The following is a 25517-nucleotide window of genomic DNA, read 5'->3' on the forward strand; positions in this document are numbered from 1 at the left end:
GTGCTTCTCAGCGAACAAAAGGTTTAGACTACAAACAGAACGAATTGCAAAAGCGCAGTTTTGGGACAGGAAAAGCTGTAAAAAAACAGACCATCCGACCAAAAAAACTTTTTTAAAATGGACGCTATGCTCAACCGAGGGAGATTGGCGATGCATTGATACCGTTCCGGTATTTTTTCAGGGGTTCCATGATGGAAGTTTTCCTTTGTCGCGATTCCTCGCGGGAGATTCTGACGCATCACCGACTTAAACGTACCTAATTTTGACATAATTACTCAATGCAGAGATTTATGACACAAGTCGACTAAGCGACTCGCATTTACAAGGCATAATAAAAATAACCGGGCATCTGCATGAATCATCCCCAATGGGTACTCCTTCGCCCATTCACTTTCTATTAACAATCACCTAAAGCAAACTAATAAAATGATTTATAAGTTGGCATCTATTATATTATCCAAAAGTAAACAAGTCAATTAAGCTCATCTCTTGGGTTGGTGTTATACCTGTCATCCCAGCCGCATAATAGGCACCCACCCAGATGGACATTGGACAGCAAATAAAAGCGCGATTCGCCCCCCACCCGCCTTCCAGAGTCGGCTCGGCCGCCCCCCACCAGAGGGGGCTTAAAATCGATACGCGCGGTACTGGTACTACCTCCGAACCGCGGGCAACTTGGTGCGAGACTGTTCCGTGCGTCGTCGGCGAACAGTTTTTAGTGGTACCCTGGTTCCGTTTGATAGCAGTTTGATAACGGCAGATATGAAAACTAAGCCCGCTTATCAGCGCCTTTACGGTAAGTTGATAAATTTTTATATGTTTATACGTTAGATTATTTTATTGTTCGTTTATTTGCGGTATAAACTGTGGCGTTTTTTATCCATAACAATCGAGCGATAAAGCGCTTGCAGCTTTGCACCTGGCAGCAAAAAATTGTTTTGGGCCACCCTTGTATATGTTTATCATTGTTTATGCTTTTTTGGTGTAAAACACTTTTTAACGTGGGGGTAAGCGACACGAGGTTCTTTGAGAAGATAACCGAACCAAAACTTTGTCCAGGTACCAAATTTCCTCGGAACCCTTCATAACGCACCTCAATACCTGCAACAAAACTTTGTTAACTTTTTGAACACGGTACTGCCTAAGTCCCAGAAGGTCTAAAAATATGTTTCAGTAAAGTACTTTTTGTGGTTAATTTGTTATTTGTATTTGGTTCCCGATAGACCTCAATAGCAGAAGTAGATGTTTGGGTTTCCTGTGCTGAAACCGCAATGAAAAAATTTAATATGCATTTTAACGGTTGATAAAAATGTTAAATAATATTGGACACTTCCTGCAAGGAGCCAGTTGTTTTAAAAACACAGTTGGTGGGGTTTAATGCCCTAAAAAAATTCATTAAATTAAATTGTTTCAATCAGCGCAAACTGGGTTCTGATATCTCTTTTCGGTCGTCAGCATACCTACTGAGTTGCTTTGATAATTATTGATTTCGGTACATTTTAAATGTTCTCTAAATGAAAATATCTGGGCTTCTGGCCTTTAAAAGGGACCTTAATAGCCGACGTAACATCCAAATTAGCTAATTTCCATGAAAAACCACCACCACAACATTTCAAAATTATGAAAATCTTCTTGAAATGAAAGATGATGATAAAAAACTTATGAAAGTCACAAAAATGTTCATTTTTTGCAACTTTTCAAATCTCATATTTCTGTTATTTCCCTCTTACAAATGTACTGTAATACTACTGTCACGCGATTTTCGAGTGCCTCAAACTGAATTTCTCGCATTTTTCATCCTTTGAATATTTTCTGCGAAAGTACAAAATTGTCTAATTTCCAGTTCTCGTTCTAATTTACCATAATTCAGGATGTGAATAAATTGCTTCTTAAGTGCCGTAAAAAAAACACTTTCTGCGAATTCATTAAACAAAGTCAGATCCAGGCATGCCCTTATAGTTTTACACCATTAGTCTCTTGAGCTTAAACCGAACTCAAATTCGGAAAAATGGCCATTAGGTGTTGCCGCGCCATGACTCAGATTCTCGGTTTCAATGGAAACTATATAGCTTCACGTAAGAGTTAACCGTCAGCAGAAATTTGGCCCTCAATGGCGTAAAATCGATGCCGTACCAAAACTAGTTTACAAAACACGAAAGATAAATTTTGCGATTTCTGTTATCAAACTTTTCAAGTCATTATCGCTTAAAAAAAAAGCTATATTCCGTCACACTCTCTGTGGTACAAAATAACCTCTGAAGCCATCAATAAAATGGTGTTTTGTGCCACGTTTTTGTGCCATATTTTGGGCGATGATATTTCAGAAACGCATTGAGCAATCGCCGTAAAAAACATAGCTCCGATTTTCAGCCTCGACGCAAAAGCCTGCCCCAACCTGGTTATAATAACAGTGACCGCAGCCAAATTTGACATGGGAGTGAGGTTAAAATCCTGTCAAAATTTAATAGGCATCTGCCAACGTCTTATGACAGTGTTTGGCACAGTGAAGTTAGAAATGTCAACTAAATTTTTAGCATTAAATAGATTTCTAATCTGGTTCATATGTCAAATTCGGCTACTGCCATTGTCCGTTAGTTATTCAAGGGCAAAATAATTTATTTGCATGGCACCGCCCGATTTTAAACAAATTGAAATAGTATATATGTATATTTAATAACTAGACAGCTAATATTTTCTCCACTTGAAATAGCCTCTAAAATAAATATCCCTTATTCTGCATTTTCAAGGCTGTTCAATATAGCATCTATATCAGGGGAAAAACCTGCAAACCGCACTTTAAACATTAACAATGTGATATGATATGATGAAAATATGATTAAAAATAGGTGTAACTAGTCAACACAATCGTCGACATGTTACTGATATATCAAAGTAGCTAGGGATAGGTAAATGTGCCTATTTCTGTCGTTCGGAACCACCCTCTAATGAATGCTTAAATCGCATTTCCACGACTTCCGGTACTCAAATTAGGTATCCAGGATTGATGTAGAATTCAGCCTGGTTCCAAGTCAAATCTTTATTGGTCAAAACTGTGGTTTTCTCTAAATTAGTAATCGCTCCCAAACTGACCAATCGATAAAACGGAACCCGTCTCTTTCTGTATTTGCTCAAATTTTCAATTATCTAAAAATACACAACACATGTGTCAATACATATAAAAGACGCTCGTAGGCAACGAATTCGAAAAAGATCTTGTATTCATTAAAATGTTTGAACGAGATAAGAGCAAAGTCTGATAAAGGTCAAAAGGCTACCCAGCGACAATATTAATAAGCACAAATTCATCCATTTACTTTGGTGTTTCAATATTTTGTTATTAAACACAATAATAAAGCAAACAAGTTAACTTTCCACGTCCGCACTAATCACTTTTCTACATCGTGATAAAAGCATGAGAAGGCCCATTGTCCAAACTAAAGTTCTTATATCCAGCAATTATTATCGAGCATTTATTTGTTCAGATGGCAAAGGCAAAATGGTAACCGACAAAATGGCAACAAGGTCAAGACGTATTTTGCAATATTTTATAAATAAAATATTCTATTTTAGACCAATTTGCTGCTAGGAGCGTGTCTCAATGCTACGTTCCGTTTATGATTTATTACACTTACATGTATGGACTTATTAACCAGTTTTTAACCGCCATATATATAACTATATAGCTAAATGACGTAATTAGATGCACATTTTTGTACCATTTACTTGCATTTAGTCAGTAGTTAATGGCTTTCATTTGTCGCTCAATGCGTTACTTTACTCTTCTTGTCCAAACTCATTAGGCCAACGAGTTGGGGCTACGTCTGTCATTGGGCAGTGCCTCGCGGTTCCTCGTGGAAGGGGATGCAATTGAGTTTTCACAGAGAGAGTCAACAGCGGAAAAATATATTGCCTGAATCTTGCCAAAAAATACCGCCGCACCGGTAGGTGCATCAACTTGGCTCGCGCAAAACACGTCCAAGGCTAAAATCGCCATTAAATCATTGCACTCATTAAATAAAACAATGGCTCCTTTGGCAATACAATGCTCCTGGTCTTGTATGCGCTCAATAGATTTTACGATTTAATTCACATTTATTGGAGTTGCATATTTCGAGGTACGAGCCATGATGTATACGAGGGCCGGTCAATCTCTACATTCTCATTCCTCAGGACAAACATTATCCAATAAAAGAGTTCGTCTGGGTGTTGACAGAGTCAACGGAAATCTGTCATAGTCGTGCAATAAATAACCATAAACGGGGTCGAGTTGAGTCTCCACTCGGTGCGATTAACAATGCCAGCCACAGTTTTAATACGTGTGCGAGCAAATATTGGCCTGACTTGCATTTGTGTGTGACCCCGTATATTGCAGCCCCGGTCGGCTGATAACCAAGGGGTTTTCAAAGAGAAAACTGTTTTTAAATGTTGACCTGTATAAATAGGGACTGTTTTGTAAATACACCCTGTACACATTTAATTCGGAATCTCGCAAACTAAGTTGGTCGGGTTTAGAATGGGCTCCACTTGGAGGAAATAAGGTCCCATTTAGCAATGTCTTTTGCTATTGAAATTAGGCTGTGAATATTGTACGAAGTTCTTACCAAAGGTTTGGAATTCTAATTTCATCGTGGCGACACATTTTGATTTTAAAACGGACGTCTGCATTATTAACTCTATGAACTAATCAATGATCTAGAAGAACTGGACATGGCATCACGGAACAGACCTAGTACGAGTATATACAAAGTTCCCTCAGTTGCGGCACCTTGATCTAGTTAGACCTAAGCAATGCCGATAGAACCCGGAAAAGCCAGGTGCATTCACGTTTCCATAGCTCATTTGACTCATTCTTATCATCCCATAATACGCTAAAGCAAATAAAGTTGGTACTTTTGGTGCTTGCAGCTGATGTGCGAAGCAAGAGCTAGGGGCACTGGAGTTATAAAGGATGTATTCGGGCGTTGCCAAGTGCCAAGTGACTATTCTGTGATAAATATATGTTCTGTGGTAGCATCGTCTTTGTACACTTGGGGCTTATGTTTAGTAAATAAGACACTATTCTATGGCAGTAAAATCCGGAAAAGTGATGTCGCTATGACCCTTTAAGTCTTATATGCGCCGATTTTGCCGGCGCATGGCACATCTCCGATCCCGAAATTACGTCATAGGCAGTATTGGCCTCATGAGTGGACAAGGTTGGGCGACGACCCAGGGAGGCCCTGGTTATAAGGACACCAATGCATGGTGAAAAAAGTGGCTCACTTTTAGAGGGATGTCTGCAATTGTTTGCTTACATCTAGGGCCCTTATTTTCATGGGCACCCGTGAAAGTTGCCTGGTAACTATTGTATTGGAAGTTGCCTAAATCAGTGCATCTCAATTCCTACTACTTCTGACCAGCAGAATGTTAGTTCACTTGTGTGAATTTGACTAAGAAGTCAACCGCGGTGGAAAAGTTACTCATCAAAGATTGGGAAGCAGTTTGAATGGAGATGTTGGGCAAAAAATAGAAATTTAATTTCACCAATTTTCGGTAACTAACACCACAATTCGATGGCTACGACGGATCCAAAAAAATGGCACCTGCAAACGCGCCCCCCTTTCATTTCTGTCAAGCTGAATGTCAGATTTTGACAGCTGCGCTTCTCACCTGGATGAGCAACGTTGCCAAGCGTCGCAAATTTTTAAAAATTTTAGAAATTTTCACCAAGCACTAAATCTGCTGTGTAAACCCAATTTTCGCCAAGGAAAAACGTGTGTTAACACAATTTTAGGGACAAAATTCTTGAACCTGAATAAATCGTTTCCCCGTAGCTATTAACAAACGATCCTGCATCAATATGACGCCATTCCGGAGTTTCTCATACAAGTAAAACACAAAATACTAATGCAGCTTCTACTCTCGTATTAAGTGGCTCACTTTGTCTTCTCAAAGCTGAACTGGAGGTCCATCGGCCTACTAGTCAGAACCGTAATAAGATTAAATTTATCGCTGCAGCGGGGGCCGGCCTAGCGCAAATTCCTAGTTTTATCAACCGTGCGATAAAACCGTATAAACTGAGCCATATAATAATAAATGGTACGATAAAGCCGGTGATAAGTTATCACCTTAGTTGTTTTGGTGCATTCTACAGCTTTATAGCGACTCAGTCGCTTCCTGATTCCGGAACGTATAGCGTGTACGTGGTGCGTGTGGTGGTACCTCATAGGGGATGTGTGCTACTTTGGTCTAATATAATGAATAAACGAAGTTTCTTAGTGACGGGTTTTGCATATTCGTCAAATATCGATCACATGGATGTATAGCGACGATTTAATCGATTAGCTGGAAGGTAAATGATACATCAGCGCCCAGTGTTATTATAATATAATGCCATGGCTCATTGTGTTCCATACCTGGTACAGTGAAGTACATCAGTATACCTACTAGGAAAAACGGTACCATTCCTGTAAATGCTAATTTAAAAAAAATGTAAACTGCTCGGCAGTGCTGGAAATATGTCGCTCGATGGCAATAATAACGTGCTTCGTGCATCAGACATTATTCATACTTTGCGATAAGCTGACCTATTAAACAAAAGCTGTTTCTACTGGTGGAACAATCGAGCAATTTCTTCGATACCATATTATAGTTAAACATAAAATTACAGGGCCGAACTCGCTATTGAAACTTCACAGAAATGTCCTTAAAGCGGATTTAGGTGGATCTGTGTTTAATAATATTCAATATTTGTTATTCGCGATAATATGTTGATGTCATAAATAATTACTGATAATCTGAGAATTGCAAAACTGCCGTCTCCTCTTACGAAATTCAAGCACGAGACGCTTTTTCCAAATTGTCGCTAATAGAGCCAGCTTTAGGTACCACGCAGCGCCAAAGCAGATCTATAACCAATATGGTTTTTGTCGTAATGGATTTTTGAAATTTTTCAATTTCCATTCAATTACTCCCACATATCTCTGATGGTTTGGTAATTTTGCCGATCTTTGGTAAATTTTCCATAAAAGTATCTGGCCGCTGCAACAAGCTCTGGTAAAGCGCAAAAATGCGCCGCCTCTTCGACCCAAATTTCTCCCGGGGGTTTGGGCTACTTTATGCCAATTTGCGTTCATACTTTGTATCCTCAGATGCGCCAATTCCTCAACAGGATCCAGCCAAATTTTCATCCCATAGGTACGTTCCTGCGGCACACCCATTCGAACCCTTATTCAATTAGTGGAGTGACGATTTCTGTTTTGTGGGTTTTTTACGAAGTCGAACTTCTGCAGGCTTCGAAACATGAGAATGATTTCCCCGATTTCGGCTTCCAATCCCTTTGGAGTGAGTTATGGCTGTTTGAAAAACTACTGTCGCCGTTAATTATTAAACATAAATCTGGGCGATTAGAAACGCGCTCATACGAGAAAATAAGTGTTGACCTCAAAGGTCGGTCGTACCACTGTTTACGTAACCAATCGACTTGACTGATTTATATCTTTTACGCTTATCGCCCGATTTTAGAAGTAAAATGTCGAATAATTAGTTTCGGCTTTGAGATATCCGAATAAAATGAGGTTGTGGCTAAAATTAACTGGCATAATGCAACAGTCAGATATCTCGTAAGTGGAAAAATGTAACAGTAATAATTCGATTTTTAATTGATTTAAAAAATGATAACATTCAGGCTACTCAAGGTTAGTTGAGATTACTCAAGGTTAATTGAGATTATTCAAGGTTAGTTGAAATTACTCAAGGTTGGTTCAGGTTTCATCAGTCAATTGTCATTTTCATGACATACGTCACATTTCATTGTTTTTCATACAGGGTGCATTTACTCCCTATTAACTACGTTCTGCGTGTCCCAATGCATGAAACGTCTGCGCTACTTCAAAACTGAAAAAATAATCGTTCTGTTTGAATTTCGCTTTCCACCATGAAATGGCACTCATTGATTATTCAAAATTTTATTGCAAGCGCCACCGTAAAATTTCTGTGCTAAATTATTCCAGCCGCAGTTCAGGTTTTCGTAGTCAACCTTTTCAGGAATTTTACGATGGTACTTAATCCATTTGCGAGCGCCCTTGACACGTTTTAATGGCTCTTTAGTTTCTTCGATTCTCAAACACTTCTCCACTTTTTCCTCAGTCGACTTGACCTCTAACACCCCGCTTATCTCGGCCGATTTGGTTTCCCATATTATTTCATTACATCGTGTCGATATCATCGTCTCCAGTTGATAAAACCTTGTGATTTATCGTAAAAACTAAGCCTTCGGTTAACTTTCAAGATATCTTCGTCAGATACTTGAAATAACTATCTATTTTACGGGCGATAATCAGGCTTTGCTTAAGACATTTATTACGGTTTTGACGTTGATTAAATGATGTGCTGAAAGGCCTGAGATTTTTTAAATCCTCGTCAGGCAGGTATTTAGTGTGAAATTTCGAGTGTGTATACAAATCGGCAAACAGATCCTAAACACACAAAACATGGCCCGGCATCGATGGCTCGTCCACGCGACCCGGCAATTATTGACAGAAATACGTCCTAAACCTTGGCAATTATTTACCAACAAGGACGAGGGTTTTGTCATTCGGAAATTCGAATATATCAGTCCGTTGTTTCAACGTCAATATTTTGAGTTTCCTTAGGGTTTGGGGCTATAGTGGTCAGTTCACGTGTGTCAATATTGAAAAGAAAACGATATGAAAACAACAAAAGCAGAAAGAGTATTTTCTACGGACCAAACACTCTGTGTAACATACCTCTCGCATACACCCACACTTCGCGTCGTTAGAACCAAAAGGTCATTTTACGGAAACCACCTGCACGTAAGTCAATAAGGAAACGTTCTGGGTAGAACAATGGACCTGTCGCGTAATTGGTTGACCGATTTAGATTTTTTCTGCGCAATCCGATACCCTGAACAGTTAAGCCATAATTGGCTCAGCCACTGACATAATTTCCATATCGCGCATAGTTCCATGGCCTTAATGTTCCTCGGAAAATCGGAGGAACGTTGCTGCTGCTGGCGATCGCCTCAAAGTTAATCCCGTGGCGAGGGCGACAAATCGATTTGAATTGGGCCGTAAATTTACATATACCGCAGAAAGTAAATTAGAACTTGAAACATCTCATTGGAAACCGAAAATGTCGCTCTACAGATGTAATATAAGATTCACTTATTGTCGACGTCGGCAAACAACTTGGGGCGTTAAACTTGAAGAGATAAGACCAACGTTTTGACATGTGAGCAAATATGGTACATGGGCGATAAAACGAGGAGCAATTATTGTGTATTTGTAAATGATCTTATCAGATCGAAATCCGACTGCGGTTATCCTGTGGTGCAGGCACCGGACTTCCTGGACATTTTGCCTGATAAACGCTTATTTGTAGAAATGAGAATTTCGTTCAGTGTAAAAATGGAATTGTTTATTGGAATTTTAGCTAATCGTCGATATTGTTAGGAGAGCAAAAAGGAGATCCACCAACTAAATTGAAATGTGTTGGATCGGATTCCTTTAATTCCTTACTGGGAACGTCGCGTGTCTTGAACAACACAGTGGCATTGTCACGTACCTAAAAAATACATTACTATCAATGCAACGATTTAGAAAAACTGGATGTCGCGAACGATTTTCAGCCACCCACTGAAAGCGAGGCATTTTTTGACCTGACAATCCGCTATCTTAGTGCCTCTCTGACGTCACTTTGTCATTGCATCGAGGTCTTACATGTATGTTAAAAATTCGAAATCAAAAGCAAGCGCAACGATGACATTTCAAATGATATACAGGATGTCTCTTTAAATAACTAGTTTACTGCAGCTACTTCCGAAATAGCTGAAATGACGAAGCTGGTTAACTTAGAAAAACGCTGTCGCTTGTGAAACTTGTTTAGAGAGCTTTTAGAAATAGCCATCAATCACTCTTACAAAATACATCCGGATGTATGCCGAAAATCTGGAGGCTTATCACGGAATGAGGTTTTTAACGCAGATTTTCGTTTAGGGGAAAATGTTCTATTTTCAATACATATTTCACAAGTGATAATTGTGACATTACTACCGAAATTCAATCTGCATTTCATTCCCACGCTCGCGCTACTGTTTTCCCGTAAAAACATTACGACTTCTGATAAAGTTCGTTGCTACTAATATACATTTTAAATTGTTGATAAAGCACCTTTATCCATTCACATTGACCTGCCTCAAACTCGATAACGCTTAACGTGTTACGTTTCTACTTCAATTGCACGTCTTTATTAAAGCTCTGCATCTTCTCGACAGTATGGTGGATGCGCGAGATTAAAATTTCCGAAATTTACTTAAATAATAAAATATGATCTACTCGAATCTGCGCAGAAAATCGATAAATTAAATTGTCTGAGGCTACTGCAGGCGCTCGTTTGTACGCAATGAAACAATGGGACATATTGTAATTACTAATAACTAATTACAGATGTGCGGCACTACGCAGCACAAGAACAAAGCGCGCAGTCGTACAGTCCCTCCTCGCAAGACGAGGGGGCGGAGCTGTCGCCCCCCTCTCGAGCGACCACGCCCCTTGAATTCACGTTTCAACGAGCAGGGACGGAGGCCGAGGGCGACTATACGGCGCTTAACATGATACGCGAGGAGAACGGTACCATCTACCGTTTCGACGACGTAAGTACTAGATGGCGCCAGGTACATATCAAAAAATTACTGCGTTATTTTAGGTACAAATCGAAGATGCTCCTCACGGGCATGGAACGTTCTTGCAGCTTGAAGCTGCGCACAGTATATCTCCCCACGACAGTGGCAGCCCCAGTCCAGGATCTCCGACCAGGGGTGGCGCGTTTCCGAACATGGCAGGGGTGCAGAGTGTGGTAGGGGAAGATCCCCACTCTATCATTGAGCCAAATGCGGGGCAGCTAACTCAACTGACTAGTCACATTAGCTATATCGGGGACATGGATGGATCCGGGGTGACTGGGAATAGCTTAGCAAAGTAAGTAACCACCCATGTTGGCCTTCGGAGAATTTCACATTTGAGGTTGATTGTATTTTTTATACAGTGCGTTGTCAATTTCGAGACCGCATCCTATCTAGTTCGCTAATAGGACTAGACAATTCAAGTTACATGGACATAACATTCAGCGCCAATTCCGATATATTAAGAATTCTATTAAGAGACTCCTTAAAAATAGCTAATAGAGTTTGTGGTGGCCCTAGTGCGGGCCAGTGCTTGTCAGGGCCCTATTGCAGAATTTTTAACCAAGAGGCCATACCAGACACGTTTGCAACTATTTCGAAAATGGCCTGTATTAGCTTCATGCATAACTCTTAACCCAACTAAGGGTATAAAAGAAATGAAATTAAATACAGGGCCGTAGTAGTCAGCTTAGCAATAGCGCTCTAAAGAAATATGCCTAAACTGATATAGGGGCATTGGTATTAGACCTAGCTACGGCCACACTGCTTAGCAAACCTATTTACAGCCTGGCGCAACAAAACATTAGCAGGCAGAATTTTTTACAAAAGAAATGGGATTTTCACATAAATAATAGTCAATAAATCATTGAGTTTACACTTCCAATTTAAATAACAATTGGTTTAGTTTAAGTTAGTGACGAGTATTATTTTTATACAAAAACCGTGCGTCACACAGCAAAAACTTAAAAGAGCTTTCTTCTTCAGAGCTGAACAGAGATTTTAAATATTATTGTAAATTTCCGAAAAATCAGTGGTGTACTATTTTTGTTCCTTAAAAATATGCAGTGACCTATGAGCACGCACGCCGCTGGTGTACTAGAAATTTTTTTTATTGAAAAATATTTTCGAATTTCAAATACGACATCGCGACGCTGTAGGGAAGGAAAAGTTGCAATGATGAAGTGCCAATCGTTTTGAATTACCTCGCCAAATAGGTGGAGGAAAAAGAAAAAACGTGTTTCCAAAATTTGGAAACGGCCTATTCTTGACCTCTACATTGCGCAATTTCGTCCAAAGTTAACTGTCCATATCTTGTAGTTACTGGGATCCTCCATACACACACACACACACACACAGGGTGTCCCAATTTTTAGGGGCCAAACTTCAACCACGATTTCTACATAGGAAAACAATCGCAGTTCGCTATGTATGTGGTTGTATCCGAAAAATGTTTTATAACAAAAGTAGTGCCCGTGCGCACGCTACTGTTACAATCAAATATTATATTTTACTTCAGAAAATTAGCCGATTGATATGAGTAACGCCTACAAAATTGCAATAAAATATGTCAAGTGGTTTATAAGAAATTAATAAATTTGCAGTTTTCTACGAAAATTTATACACACTGTTATTATCTTACACTGTTAATTATCTTACGAAACATTTTTGGGATACAATCTATGTATATAGCAAACTACGAATATTTTTCTATGTAAAAACCGTGGTTAAACTTTGACTCCTAAAAGTTCGGACGCCTTGTGTGGTACAACTCAATATTCCTCCATCAATTTCATCGATAATTTCTGTCCATATCTAGTCAGAACCATCAATCTGAGCAATTAACGACACAAAAGCCTGAGCAAATCATCTCAAGCATTCCTTTCTGTTTCAATGGAGTATCTCACTCGTAAAATTAAACAATTAACCGCGTCTGCTATTATTTTTAACGCTATCATCCCGCCATACATAGGACATACGTGCACATTGAGGGTCAATGTGCACATTGCTCAATAATTCTCTAGTAAAAATACAGTTTGATCGATTGTTCCACTTCCTTAAAAATTAGTCAACTGTCCTCTAGCACGTGAATCATTCATAGTGTTTGTTTTGAATTAAGTTCGGAATTTAAATCTAGATCATCTTACACGTTTCCTACTAGTCATCGTTATGCACTTTTGCAGCCTCTGCACTTCTCTTTATTATTAAACTATATCAGAGGTGAAATCATTGTTATAGTCCTAGTTGTTGTTATTTCCCCTGGGGTGGGGGGCGACGTTGCCACATTTGCTAACGGGAATTTACGAAAATTGTTGTCACACAAAGGTGAACATGGCCGACTTATCAGCAAAGTTCAAAACAGAACGAGACCATTACCCCATTGAGCTGATAAGAAGCGTTCGCCCGCATAAATTATTATTTTTAATGCAGGCTGTTATGGTGATGGGCAACCGACTAGAATATGAAATTTCTTTTAAGTCACAATATTTTCCAAACCCTACAATAACATAGCAGGAAGCTCAACGTTATCGCAAATGTTTTCCTGTTTCAATGTAGGTACCCTATAGCGGGGAACAGTAATTGTTCACTGTATTTAATTGGCTTAAACCGAGTCATTAATATTTACCTACTTGAGTGCTTAAATGCAGTTATTACTACTACTATTATTATTATGAGGTAGAGGTGTTAAGGGGGATGGATTCACGGCTTCTCACCCAATAGACCCCCGACCATCGGAATACCAATCAAGGCAAATTCAGACTGATTCAGGTCAACTTTGGTTCGAATGTAACTCACAGCTGGATGTTGGAGCTGATGACTGCATTCTTGATGCGTCCCCAGGGAGGGTGACCAAGGCCTTAAAAGAACCTGCAGCCTACCCCCTGCGTTATGGGCAACTTGGTTTCGCGGGGACGTCACTCCTCAAAGCAGCTGCAAATTGAGGTGTCACTAGGTTAAATCGAAAAGTTCTCGCTATTTTTTTGAATTAAAAGTTTATAATGGAGGCCTATGGATTCCGCCTATATGTCATATATCACTTGAAAGATAATTTCAAGCATATCTCAATTTTGCACTGAATTTGGTTAGGGAGATTGTTTCTGGCTTAAAAATGGCTGCCGAAAAAATTATTCTTCGGGGTTCGATAAGGAATTACCAAAAAAAAATCCTACAGAGGCTGCAAGGGCCGTCTGTGAAGCTGATGGTGAGGATGTTGTGAGTAAACGCACTGTGGCAGATTGGTCCCAACACTTCGAATCTAGCCATGTAAATGTGGAGAATAGAGCCGGAAGTGGAAGATCAACGGACAGCCGCTCTACCAATTAAGAACAGCCTCATGCTAGCCCCAGAGAATTATCAAAAGAATCTGGACCTTCTGAACGAACCATCTAACGTCATTTACATCGAATTGGTTTCACTTACAAACACCCGAGGGAAGATTCGCAAGAATTGAACGAGGGGCAAACTCAATGGCGGATGGATGTCTGCCTGCAAAATCCCTTAGACGATCGTTTTTGGAGGCGTATCGTAACTTCTGATAAAAAGTGGGTGTATTTCGTAAATCCTGTAAAAAAATTTAGTGGATACCACGTAATGAAAAGCCAGAACCACGAATTCGACAAGACTACTTTGGAAAAAAAATTGTTATGTGTTTGACTGAATTTTGAAATGGTTCCAGAGGATCGTGTCATTAATTCCAACGTTTATTACCAACAACTACATGCACTACATGTAGATCGAGTATATGATATTTTAACAGAAAGCTCTTTGGTAAACAGAAATCGCGTATTTCTCCAACAAGATAATGCTCCATGTCATCGTGCACGTCGAACTCAGAACAAATTCCAGGAACTGGATGAGGTAGAAATTATACCTCATCCAGCGAATGCGAGCCCTGACGTTGCTTCTTCCGACTATGGTTTGTTTCGGTCAATGCACCATTTCTTTAAAGATACCTCGAAACCTAGATGAGGTCGAGAGTGGATGTTGCAACTTCTTCGCTTCGAAGACACCCGAGTGGTGACGCAACAAAATTTCGAAACTAGTCGAAAGATGGCAAAAAGTCATAGAAAGTGTTGGATTATACTTTGATGAATAATATTTCTTTTTGCTTTGAGTTTTTTAAAAAATCTTAAATAAGATTCTTGATTTTAAAAATGGCGAGAACTTTCGACTCCACCTAATATTAGTGTATTGGAATGGAGTAGATAATTTATAGCTTTACGTTCTCGCTGATTACTTCCCGCCCACAGCCGGAACCTCACCAGTGGAGGGTGAGCTAAGGCAATTTAAGGCTAATTCTAGTCGTACTGAATCGAAAAGATTTCACAGCTTCATGTTGCCGCTGGTGAGCGTATTGTTAATAAACAAATCAAAGCCAAACCCCTTGGGGAGCTAAGTGTTTCACGACCTGGCCTACGTCGCCTTATACCCTGCCAGCTCACTTAACTCATCATTCCCCGAATCCCACATTTGGGTGTGTGGTAGTTTAAATTCTTCGGTATTGAATGGCCTGGCGAGAATTTCAAAGTAAGATATTCAGGAACAAACAAAACCGCGTCACCAGGGACGTGCTGACCACACAAGTGTCCCCTTTCTTAACAGATCCGCAATTTTATCGACTCGATCATCTAATATAGCACCGTGTGAACTCGCCGACCGCCTACGAGTCAGGGAATTTATATTTAGGGATTGGGTTACCGGATTTTTTTACTGATTTTCGTCGACGTCATACTGGAAAATCGCTTATCGCGACTACGGTCATTTCTACATTTCCAGAGGCAGACCTAATGCTTTTTGAATGGCTAAGAGACATACTTCAGATAAAAACAGACTCGGAGGAAAAGGCAAATGCAGCCCGAAATCTCGACGAAATTCCTTTGTAATTGCTCGACGGACAACACTCTAGTAAGAAGTAATTAAATATCTATTAAGGTGTTTAACAAATAGTTCACTCACCTCCGAGCGGATTGTTTAGTTTGGTGTGTATGTGAATCCAGCGACCAATGTCAAGACCATTGTTGGTACTCGGCGGCTCAAAAAAGAAAAGTGGAAAAAAGAGGGGTATTTTCCATCTAACCGCACACCCATTTCAGGCATTAGTTCTACCCGCAAAATACGCATGCAATCAAAACGATTTTAATCACATCCACGCTTTGATTCAAAAGTTATATTAAAGAGGTCCAAGTCTATAGGACAGTCGGTGTAACTCATTTCACCCGGAAGGAAAAACCCCCACAATCTCATGACATCTATGCCAAAACACTTGAAAGCAATAATTCATATATCATTCTGATAATGTCCATGAACGGTGCCCATGAAAATGGTGATTTTTAAGACGAGTTCCTGTTAAAATAAGCCAAGTGAGTATTTAAACAAATCCGGAAACATGTCTTTTTCCTGTTAAACGCACAGGGGAAAACCATTAGTCGCGTGCTGGGCACAAGACAACGTAGGTTCCGGTGAGGGTTAAGTGGTACTTCTTGTACCGGTAATGTCTAGTTGTGCGGAAGAAATTATGCTGGTGGCTAAAACGCTATTTGTCCCATGCGCTGTTGCCGTTTTAGGGCCAAAAATGATGCTTTTGTGGGGATTTATTGGCGTTTTATTGTTGCCAGGTCAAAACTTTCCGTGTGGTTTTTATGACTTTTTCTGGAGGTCAAAAAAACTGCAACAATTCAGTTTAAGACGTTCGTTGCAAAAATGTTTCATTTGAATTTGGTAGATCGTGCGGGGTGTTGTAAATGATTAAAGAAAATCATTTTCTTGAAAACGACAGTCTCTATGTAGCAGGTTTACGAGACAACGGCGTGTTGCATTCATTTCGCTACTGCACAAGTGGTGAACTCGGCCAGAAAGGCTTTGGACACGTGATGTGCTTACTGAAGGGTGACTTCCTTGATACATGGAGGAAGGCCACGTGTGAGTTCTAATATACGCGTGTCAAGAGTGGATATTTCACTTAATACACTGAGCTGTAAACTGTCCACCTTTATTAATTCGGGTTCATTTTTGAGGTAATTTTCATATTATGGCAATCTATCGGAGGTTGATATCCACCAGGAGAGTGAAAGAGAGCGAGAGAGAGACAGAAAGAGATAAAGAGAGAGAGAGGAAGGGATGGGAATGGAGACGGAAAGAGAGAGACCACCTAACCTGAACTACCCTAATTTACCCCTATCCAAAGGTTGACCATAGCGGAAATACATGGTGTTCAAAGATTAAAATTATTTTTACATTTTATGATACAATTCTTGGAAAGCAACAGATTATAAGTCGCCCCTGTATAATCCGGTGAGACCCCGAAGCTTTGTGACCCTTCCATTCGTTAGGTTTAACCACGAGTTTACTAATTGTGCTTCTCCCTGAAGCCACAAATTAAGATGCTAAATGTGGTCGAAAAAATGTCAAATTTTAAAGTCCCTTTTCGTCCGTTCGTCGTTTCAAATCGACAGCTTCACACACAAAACCATGCAGAGACCTTCTTCCCGAATCTCTCTCGTTAGAGAGACTTTTTTTTTTTTAATGATACAATTGTTCAAAAATTGCAATCGATAACGAAGGACTTCTGCACCGGCACACCGCAATTCAGGCAGTACTTAACACCACCCCCCACAAGGCAATATCCTACCACTTATGGCCCTGTGCCTCTCTGACCTCACCTGGTCATGTGACGGCGTGCCAAAACCAAATCGACCAGTCGACAAGTCAGTCCGGTGCTGCCGTGCACAATCAGCGCGAGGGTATCAACGATCGACAGTACTGTATCGTCCGGTCGAGTGTTAGTGCAGAGATAGCCCAATCGCAGGGTCGTTTAAGATTTACTTTTTGTAAGTGATACTACCATAATGATGGATAGTGGTCGGGAAAACAGTTTGAACTTTGGGTCGCATTGCAAGTTAGTATTTCTTTTCCATTCGCACCTCGGGTTGTCGCTGTCGCTTTTATCTGATTTTTGATTTCAATTCCAGTTCGATATATCCAAGGAGCACCGGGTACAGCGGAGCAACGATGCACTACTACAATACAGGGTCTCCAGAAATGCACGGGCAGACACAATTGTGGACCAATACTGGTGAGTGTCTGTGACTGGTTTTGAGGAGAAATTTCTTAAATGAAATGCGTATTTTTATATGCGAGTCGATGTTTTCTTTACATCGTCGCGCACACGTGAAATTGTCGTTCGTGATAATGAACAAATTCACCACTGAAAATTCGCCTAAAAATAAGTCTTATTAATTGGGCTTAAAATTAAATGACCAACTTTTCGAACAATATCAAAATCCTAACGTTGCTTAACCCAAGCAATCTCTGCGGAAAAGACATGAAACACAGGTCAAATTATTCTCACTATAAATGAATTATTAATTGACACCGAACTATGTTCGGCCGCTAATTAGTATACGGTGTGCTTAGTCGGGACTAAAACAGAACTGGCTTTAGATGCATCAAGGACGATGGAAAACCACTAAATTTCAGGCGACAAGAATATTCATTAACTGTTAACTTCAACAGGTGTCAACCCCAACAATAACCTCCTTCCAGAGGAGTACAAAGTGGCCACCCCGACCAACGCAACTCTTCCCGCTTTCAATCGGCTGCCCACATTCCAAAGCACACCCAGGGGGACGACCTATAGTACCATGGGGTACCAAGATTTCGCGTATGGGGACCATACGGGAAATTATAGTATGAGCCCCACAGGAACGACCAGGAACAGGATGAGTGCCGCCGGCACTCTATCAGCAAGTAAGTCAATTATTATCTTATACAGTGTGAGTGAAAAGGGTCATTTTTTTAGCTGCCACCCTGTATTCCAATTGTGGAATTGAATTATCTCACCGTTATAAAAATTATATTCATACAATTATGTCGCTTTTATCTTCCTAGTTTAAAACCGACTTTGCTGCTGGTAATTCTCTCATCCTCATCCGCATCAATAGTAATCTTATCCGAACACCTTGGAAAATTATGCACAGGACTTTGAAAAAATAATATGCGTAATTGTATATTTATATGGAATTTGCGAGTTTTCAACGAATTCAATATCTTGGGCAGGGCCGGCCTTGGCAAGTCTGACACTTTAGGCGAAACTTTTAATCACCCCCTACTATCAAGAAAATCCGCCGCCCTATGCCGTAACCTCGTCTCCCACAAGGCCGGTACTGATTTTGGGTTTCTTAGGCGATTTTCGGAATATTCGAATGGTTCGCACTTCCAGAAAGATAGAGAAAAATATTAAAGAGTTTGCACAGGAACCATTGCCTATAATTGTTATTCAAAATGTTCTACTAACTGAATGAAGATTTTTGAATTTTTCAACCGAAACCGGAACGTCCAGAACTAATTTATGGTGCTTAACCCGAACAACATGATATATTGGAGAGTTATTGAACCGCTTTTACCTGTTCGATTGTCTTTACCGGAAATTCAAGGAGCTTAATGGGCACTTGCAGGGATGATGCCTCTTGTGCTCGGACAAGAATTTCTTCTGTCTCCAACCCAAAAGACCTCATAAAATCCATCCTAAATTCCCACGCTTGAGCAAAAGCAAACTCTGGATTTTGGCGCAGCATTTTTTCAAGGCTCTTGAAACCCAAATAGAACATGATGTGAGATACAAACCAGATAAGGGGGCGTTAAACAAATCGGTATCTTTTACTAAAACGTGTGTGAGTGTGTGTGGCTTTTTGCCACTCATAGCAGTTTTATTGCTGTCCCTCTTGAGCTTTAAAACTTTGGATATTTATGGGCTTACAAGTGGGGTGTCTTGTATATTATGTTGGTGGATATCGCGTTTCATAGAGAGTACCTGCCCGCGCCGGGGAGGAAATCCAGGCCGCAACGTGCGACATTTAAACCGCAATAAACCAAATTGAAGTTTGCCCAGTGATTACAAGGGCCCATTCAAACAGGCCCTAATCAGCGTCGACAAACAAAGGATACGAATTCGTTTTAAAAAAGGTCAAGGTTAACTTTTTGTTGATCCAAAACATTCATGGGGTCGGTTTTCGCAATTGATTGATAGATGGCTATTTATAAGTCCGAAAGAAAAATATGCAATTTTTAATATAAATAATGTCACAAACTAACCTGGGTCAACGTTTTATAATGCTGAGAGTGCGTCTGTCTGTTAATTTATGAGCACTTTTCCTCTCGTTAACGTGATTATTCACTCGGTTCGACTTCGGCATTGTTAGTACTACCTGTATACTATTTCCAAAGATTAGCCCTTGTCGCGAAAGATTTATTGTGAGGCACTCTCACACAGGGGTTGAAAAAATTTGGCGCCACTGAGTCACTAGAATTTTCGTATTTGATTACCGTTCGAATGTTGGGTGGGCGAAAGCTCAGAGACGACAAATTTATACTTCTATGCAGATGAAGAATGAAAGGCCGAACCTAGTACTCGGGCTACATCCCAAAAGTTTCAGTAAAACATTGGGACTTTGAGGTTTACCTTTATTGACGAAAGTTATATAGACAGATTGGGCGGAAACAGGTAAAAACGACGAACACAGGAAATATCGGGGTAAAAGGATTTTGTAGATGTTATTGGAATCGGAGGTATGTCCTAATGGGTAAATAACTCCGCGCAGAGGTTGACTCAGCCCAAAAAAACTCACCGCCGTTTCCAAAGCAGGTAAAAAACTGATCCCACTACGGATCTGCTTAGTAACATTTCTAGTTTCTTATTTCTTATCGCGAGGCGCGTGCCACTAAACATCAAACATGTCTTCCAACTTTTCTTATCTTTATAATTATTTTCTAAACGAACTTGCCACTTACAGAACCAGGTACGCGACAGGTACGGTCGCAGCTCTCTTGTCTCTTATCGTCGCTGTGCGCTCTATAGCTTCAAAATTCGATTTTTTCATGAAAGAAAAACCTAATGTTAATTCGTTACTTTTGAGGAACATTAACCTTCAATGAGAACTGGCGAATTTTGCATCCATTGAAATTCTTGAGCTCTTAAAAATAAAAATGCACTTCCTGTCGCTTTCCTGTGATCCGAGGTGAGCTGTGATTGTTTAGACTACCTTGCGCCTTTGAGACCAATAATAATCAGCAATAACATGCAAATTAGCTGCTTGAGTGTTCATTCATTCGATCACCAGGGACTGATAATTATTCCAATGAGCTTGTGTTTATAGTCGTTCTAGACCTATGTTGATAAGTATCAATTTACTATAAAACACCTATCAAATTAAAAAACAACTCAGATTAACGGTATCAATCGGTTTTCTAAGTCTGCGAAACTGGTGTTAAAACGCCTTTTTTAATTTCTGTGATCGGAGGTCACTTTGTACCCTCCCATTTGCACAGTTTGACCTTGTCCAAAAAGGCTTGGATGTTGAAATTGTATTCAAGAATATAATGAATTTGAATAATTAATTCCGGGTTTTAAAAATGGATTTTTATTTTATATCAATGTCGAAAACGAAATACTGATACAATATCACTACTCTAAAAAAAATAATATCAATAAACACGAATGGTGGTTTGCTCCACTGTGGTGATAACACCCTGAGTTACGTTATACATAGAAACAAACAACCCGTCGACAATTAAAACAAACAGACAAGTAACTCGTACTGAAGTACAACCTGATAAGTACAACACCTGATCGACAGTAAACGCACCACAACTTCAATTTAAATATCCAGGAAAAATTATCAGTATCATCTTGAAAATTATCTACTTCTGCTATAGAAACTTCCAAAGGAGGGGAAGAATCAATTTTTCGTTATTTTCAAATTTAATATCTCCGTTTGTGAGCTCTATAATCTTTTGCGAAGCTGATTGATCTTCTACCCTATTCTGGTTTCATCATTTGCAAGTATTTTTCATTACATAGGCTAAAATTAACCCCCTGCCGGCATCACATCACAAAACTAATCACAACTAAAAAACATTCTATCACAAACATTTCGTCACTGCTTTTACCATGATTCACCCCTGCGCAAGTACTTCATTCCCTCTAAAATAACAGCAACCCTTACGAGTATCTGACTCATCTCACTGTTCATTCAATTAAGAATTATTGTTTCTCTAGATCTATTAGGTCCAGGTACCACAGCCGAATACTTCACCGAAGGTCGGGAATGTGTGAATTGTGGCGCCATCGACACCCCCTTGTGGCGTCGCGATGGTACCGGCCACTACCTCTGCAACGCTTGCGGGTTGTACCACAAAATGAACGGCATGAATCGACCCTTAGTCAAGCAGCCTCGTAGATTGGTACCACTTTTTTTTTGTTTATACTACGTTCCACTTTGCTCCTACACTAAATTGGATGTACCAAAAGGAGACGTCCAGTTTCAGTAGTCTTTGTGGTCGAACGAAAAGCGTCCTTATCGGATAACTGCATGAGCGGATCGCATGACGACTGTTGTGGCCAAAAAATTAATAATAAAAATTTGTTTTCGTCTTTGGTTATCATTTTAGAGCCTAATTAATTTAGGTAAGTACCGTTGTGGTTCCATTGCATCATCTTCATTATTGCTTAAACGTGTGATTTAGCACGAATTAAGTCCAAACGAATTTTCGTTCTTCCACAAGTTTTGAGCAGAAGTAAACCAAACACCCCCGACGTACCTACGAGGCTGCTACGTAGTCGGCTCAATTATCTACCCTCTTATTTTTTTTTTTTTTTTAATTTTTAATGTAACATTTGAGTTTACTTTAAATTAACCCCCTTTGTGTTGCGTTGTTCCAGTGGCGGCCGACCCGGGTACCGGGGGTGTTCAGGATTACTACAAGAACTTCTATGGGGGGTACAATGGGGTCACGCGCGCCCCCATGCCCACCACGGTCATTAACGAGGAAAAGAGCAGTCGACGTTTGGTAGGTTGACTTCCCTCTTCCCACGAGTTTATCGTTTTGTGGCGTAAAAAAAACTCAAAATAAATTTTTTTGTTTAGTCAGCATCTCGGAGGGCCGGTTTAACTTGCACCAACTGCCAAACTACACAAACCTCGCTCTGGAGGAGGAACTCACATGGTGAGCCCGTCTGCAATGCCTGCGGACTTTACTACAAACTGCATTCCGTCAACAGACCGCTGTCCATGAAAAAGGATACTATTCAGGTAAATTTAAAGTCTACATTAACTTATACTATCATGACTGTATTATGATGTCCAGACAAGAAAACGGAAGCCCAAAGGAAGCAAGTCGCAAGGGCAATCAAACGGTAATCCAGCTTCAAACCGGGCGGCTATTAACAACCGAATCAAATTGGAAGATTCAGTTAAAATTGAATCTTCTAATTTAGGAATGTATGTTTAAACTTCACAGAGCAGGAACCTGTAAAATCATTCATTCGTTACCCCAATTATAAGGACCTCCTACTTTGCACTACTTAAAATACAGGGTGTAGTTTAAGTACGTGGCCAACTTCAAACGGTGATTCTTTGAATGATTCTAAGACGAATAGTTGACATAAATATACAGTCGCGGTCATATAAATAGCACACTTTTAAATTTTCAACGTTTTCGAATTTAGAGTAATTTAACAATTGTGACTGTGTGATGATTTATTTTAATAATGCGAAAAATATGAACATAAACAACCAAAGATATATTCAAAAAGAAATAATAATTCTAAAAATTATGAAACTAGATGGGATATTTAAATAGCACCTTTCACAATAAATCCAATTTTCATGATGTAAAACCGATACAGGTCAGTATTTTGTGGGGTAACCTTTATTCCGTGTTACCGCCCTTAATCTTGATAGCAGAGATTCTGCTAAGTGTCTAGAAAAAGTATCTTTTTTTTGTGAAGAGGTGGAAATATTCCAAAAACATCCGACCTGAGATGTTAGCAGCCGGGTAGTGTGAGCTTTGAGCGCAAGTTAATGTCCACAAAACCACTTCCCCTCTCCAACTTTGGAATCGCCTTTCGCCATGTCGTCAGGACCCCTTTTTTCCCGCGAATTAAGTGTTGCTTCAGTTCCGCGCATCTCCTTGTCATGCTTTGCCCACATAATCTTTTCCAGCGTGCACACGAACCCCTTCCACTTCTCTTCGCACTCGACCAGTTCGCGTCCGATCCCCCTTCGGTCCAAGTTGAATCCTCTCCGCTTGGCCTCGGCGCGATCTCCCTCTCACTCTGGACACTCCCACAGTGTGTACTCCGGAGTGTCCGCCACTGATGCCTCGTCCCCGCAGAACCAGCAGTGGTCACTTCCTTCCACTCCAATTCTTCGTAGGTATTTACAGAACACACTGTGCTCTGTAAACACCTGCGACAACACATATCCCGACATCGTCCACTTGCATTCGAATCACCGCCTTACACTGCGTATGAACACCTTCATCCATCCGTCGTTTCTCGCCCACTCTTTTTCTCGCTCTTCTAAAACCCATTTTCTTGCCTGGTTCCCATACTCTCCCTCTTTCCCATATCATTTTTCTCCACCACGGGTATCTGCACCGACAGTATCTTGGTCAACGCCAGCATCGCTGCGCCCCGGGGCTATTCTACACGCCACCCTGACCGCGAGCAATCTGCTCGCCCGCTCCAGGATGGCGTTATACTTCTTGCGGCCCAGTTTTGCCTGCCATACCGGTACCGCGTACAGCAGGACCGATGAAGCTGCCGTCACCACCAACCGCCTCCTCGGAATGTGGGAACTCAGAATGTAGCACTTCTGAAGCGTTGGATTGGCTGGCGTTCGCTGTGTTAAACAGTATAGCACTGTAGTAGCCCGCTTACAAGATCTGAGGCGATTGAGCTGAATAGGGGTCTCAGTGTTTGGTGTTGTTGGCTTGTATACATAAAACTGGCCTCCGTGCGTTGCTACAGTGTGCGACATGCTTGTAAAAGAATCTACAAGATTTAGGTCCGGTTATACACAGTGTTATTTAAGTATCCTTATTAGTAACCTTTATTCCGTATAACCGTACTTAATCTTGATGGCAGAGATTCTACTAAGCATCTGCATACTACAGTCACAATTGTTAAATTACTATAAATTCGAAAATGTTGAGAATTTAAAAGTGTGCTATTTATATGACCGCGACTGTACCTGCGCTTTGGTGTTATAGTTGCCTTGCCCAGTAAGAATCTATGTAAAGTTGTATATAAATGTATATAAATATTGAATCTTATTATATCTATAGAAGTATACTCTGGCAGGCTTTTATAACACAGCTATAATACTGGCCTCAGCCCTATAAAAGTCGGCCTAGGGGAGGTTTTCCATCACTTGTTAAGTCTTGCCTAAGATCGTATTGATCGTTTTGACAAACGATCGAAAACCTGGCCCTTAAAGAAGTAGTGACCAAAGATTACTCATAGTTGAGATTTAAACCTTTTATCGATACAGACAGACCCTTAGGGATATATTCTTCTACAATATTTGGACTGAAGTGTTTACATTATTTATAATTTCTCTTTTGTGTTATGATAAAGACTTAAAGGAAGGACTCCTAATAAAGACATTCCTTTATATACGAATTTGTGTATAATATAGTGATATGTATGTATATTTACTTAAGCTTAGATGTTTAAGTTAATTGTTTCAAAATATTTCTTTTTATGTTTGAGCATTATTCAATATGCTAAAATAGTAAAATAAATTCTCTATTATACATTATATGGAAAGAGTTCAAATTGTTCTAAGACATATATAGTACCTACACCCATTCCTGGTCTATGAGGGGAAAGCAAGGTGGCAAAGCAGCAAGGGTAGCAGACTTGTCTTGGAGGTAGGGCATCGGTGATTCAAAATTTCGCCTTGAGCCCCAGCCTTGCTAACGCCGGCCCTGCGTATACCTAGAACTCCAGTATTTATTCAGATAACTTCTCAGATGCGCAGTACTACCGTGTTTTCTA

At 40.1% G+C, this 25517-nt stretch overlaps 1 protein-coding gene across 2 annotated transcripts; it reads left to right on the forward strand.

Annotated features, from left to right (window-relative positions):
• Window positions 1–671: 671 nt before the first annotated feature.
• Window positions 672–25278, forward strand: LOC136417114 (transcription factor GATA-4-like). Of its 2 annotated transcripts, none has more exons than XM_066402647.1 (8): window positions 672–796; window positions 10446–10651; window positions 10705–10976; window positions 17647–17750; window positions 18191–18424; window positions 21732–21916; window positions 22600–22764; window positions 22820–25278. In XM_066402647.1, exons 1-8 carry the CDS (start codon window positions 763–765, stop codon window positions 22961–22963), a joined length of 1344 nt encoding a protein of 447 aa, XP_066258744.1. In that variant the 5' UTR covers window positions 672–762; the 3' UTR covers window positions 22964–25278. The 2 variants fall into 2 exon arrangements, with proteins under 2 accessions (XP_066258744.1, XP_066258745.1); XM_066402648.1 differs by lacking the exon at window positions 21732–21916 and adding an exon at window positions 22395–22522.
• The last annotated feature ends 239 nt before the right edge of the window (window positions 25279–25517 follow it).

The sequence above is a fragment of the Euwallacea similis genome, chromosome 26 (assembly GCF_039881205.1).
Source record: "Euwallacea similis isolate ESF13 chromosome 26, ESF131.1, whole genome shotgun sequence".
In the NCBI taxonomy this organism is placed as follows: Eukaryota; Metazoa; Arthropoda; class Insecta; order Coleoptera; family Curculionidae; genus Euwallacea; species Euwallacea similis.

What these genes read in the sequence shown, in the direction of transcription:
- LOC136417114 (XM_066402647.1), top strand. Translation starts at nt 763, where the DNA reads ATGAAAACTAAGCCCGCTTATCAGCGCCTTTACG. An exon ending in CCATCTACCGTTTCGACGAC is followed by an intron (nt 10,652 to 10,704) that starts GTAAGTACTAGA and finishes GCGTTATTTTAG; the next exon opens with GTACAAATCGAAGATGCTCC. An exon ending in ACTGGGAATAGCTTAGCAAA is followed by an intron (nt 10,977 to 17,646) that starts GTAAGTAACCAC and finishes TTTCAATTCCAG; the next exon opens with TTCGATATATCCAAGGAGCA.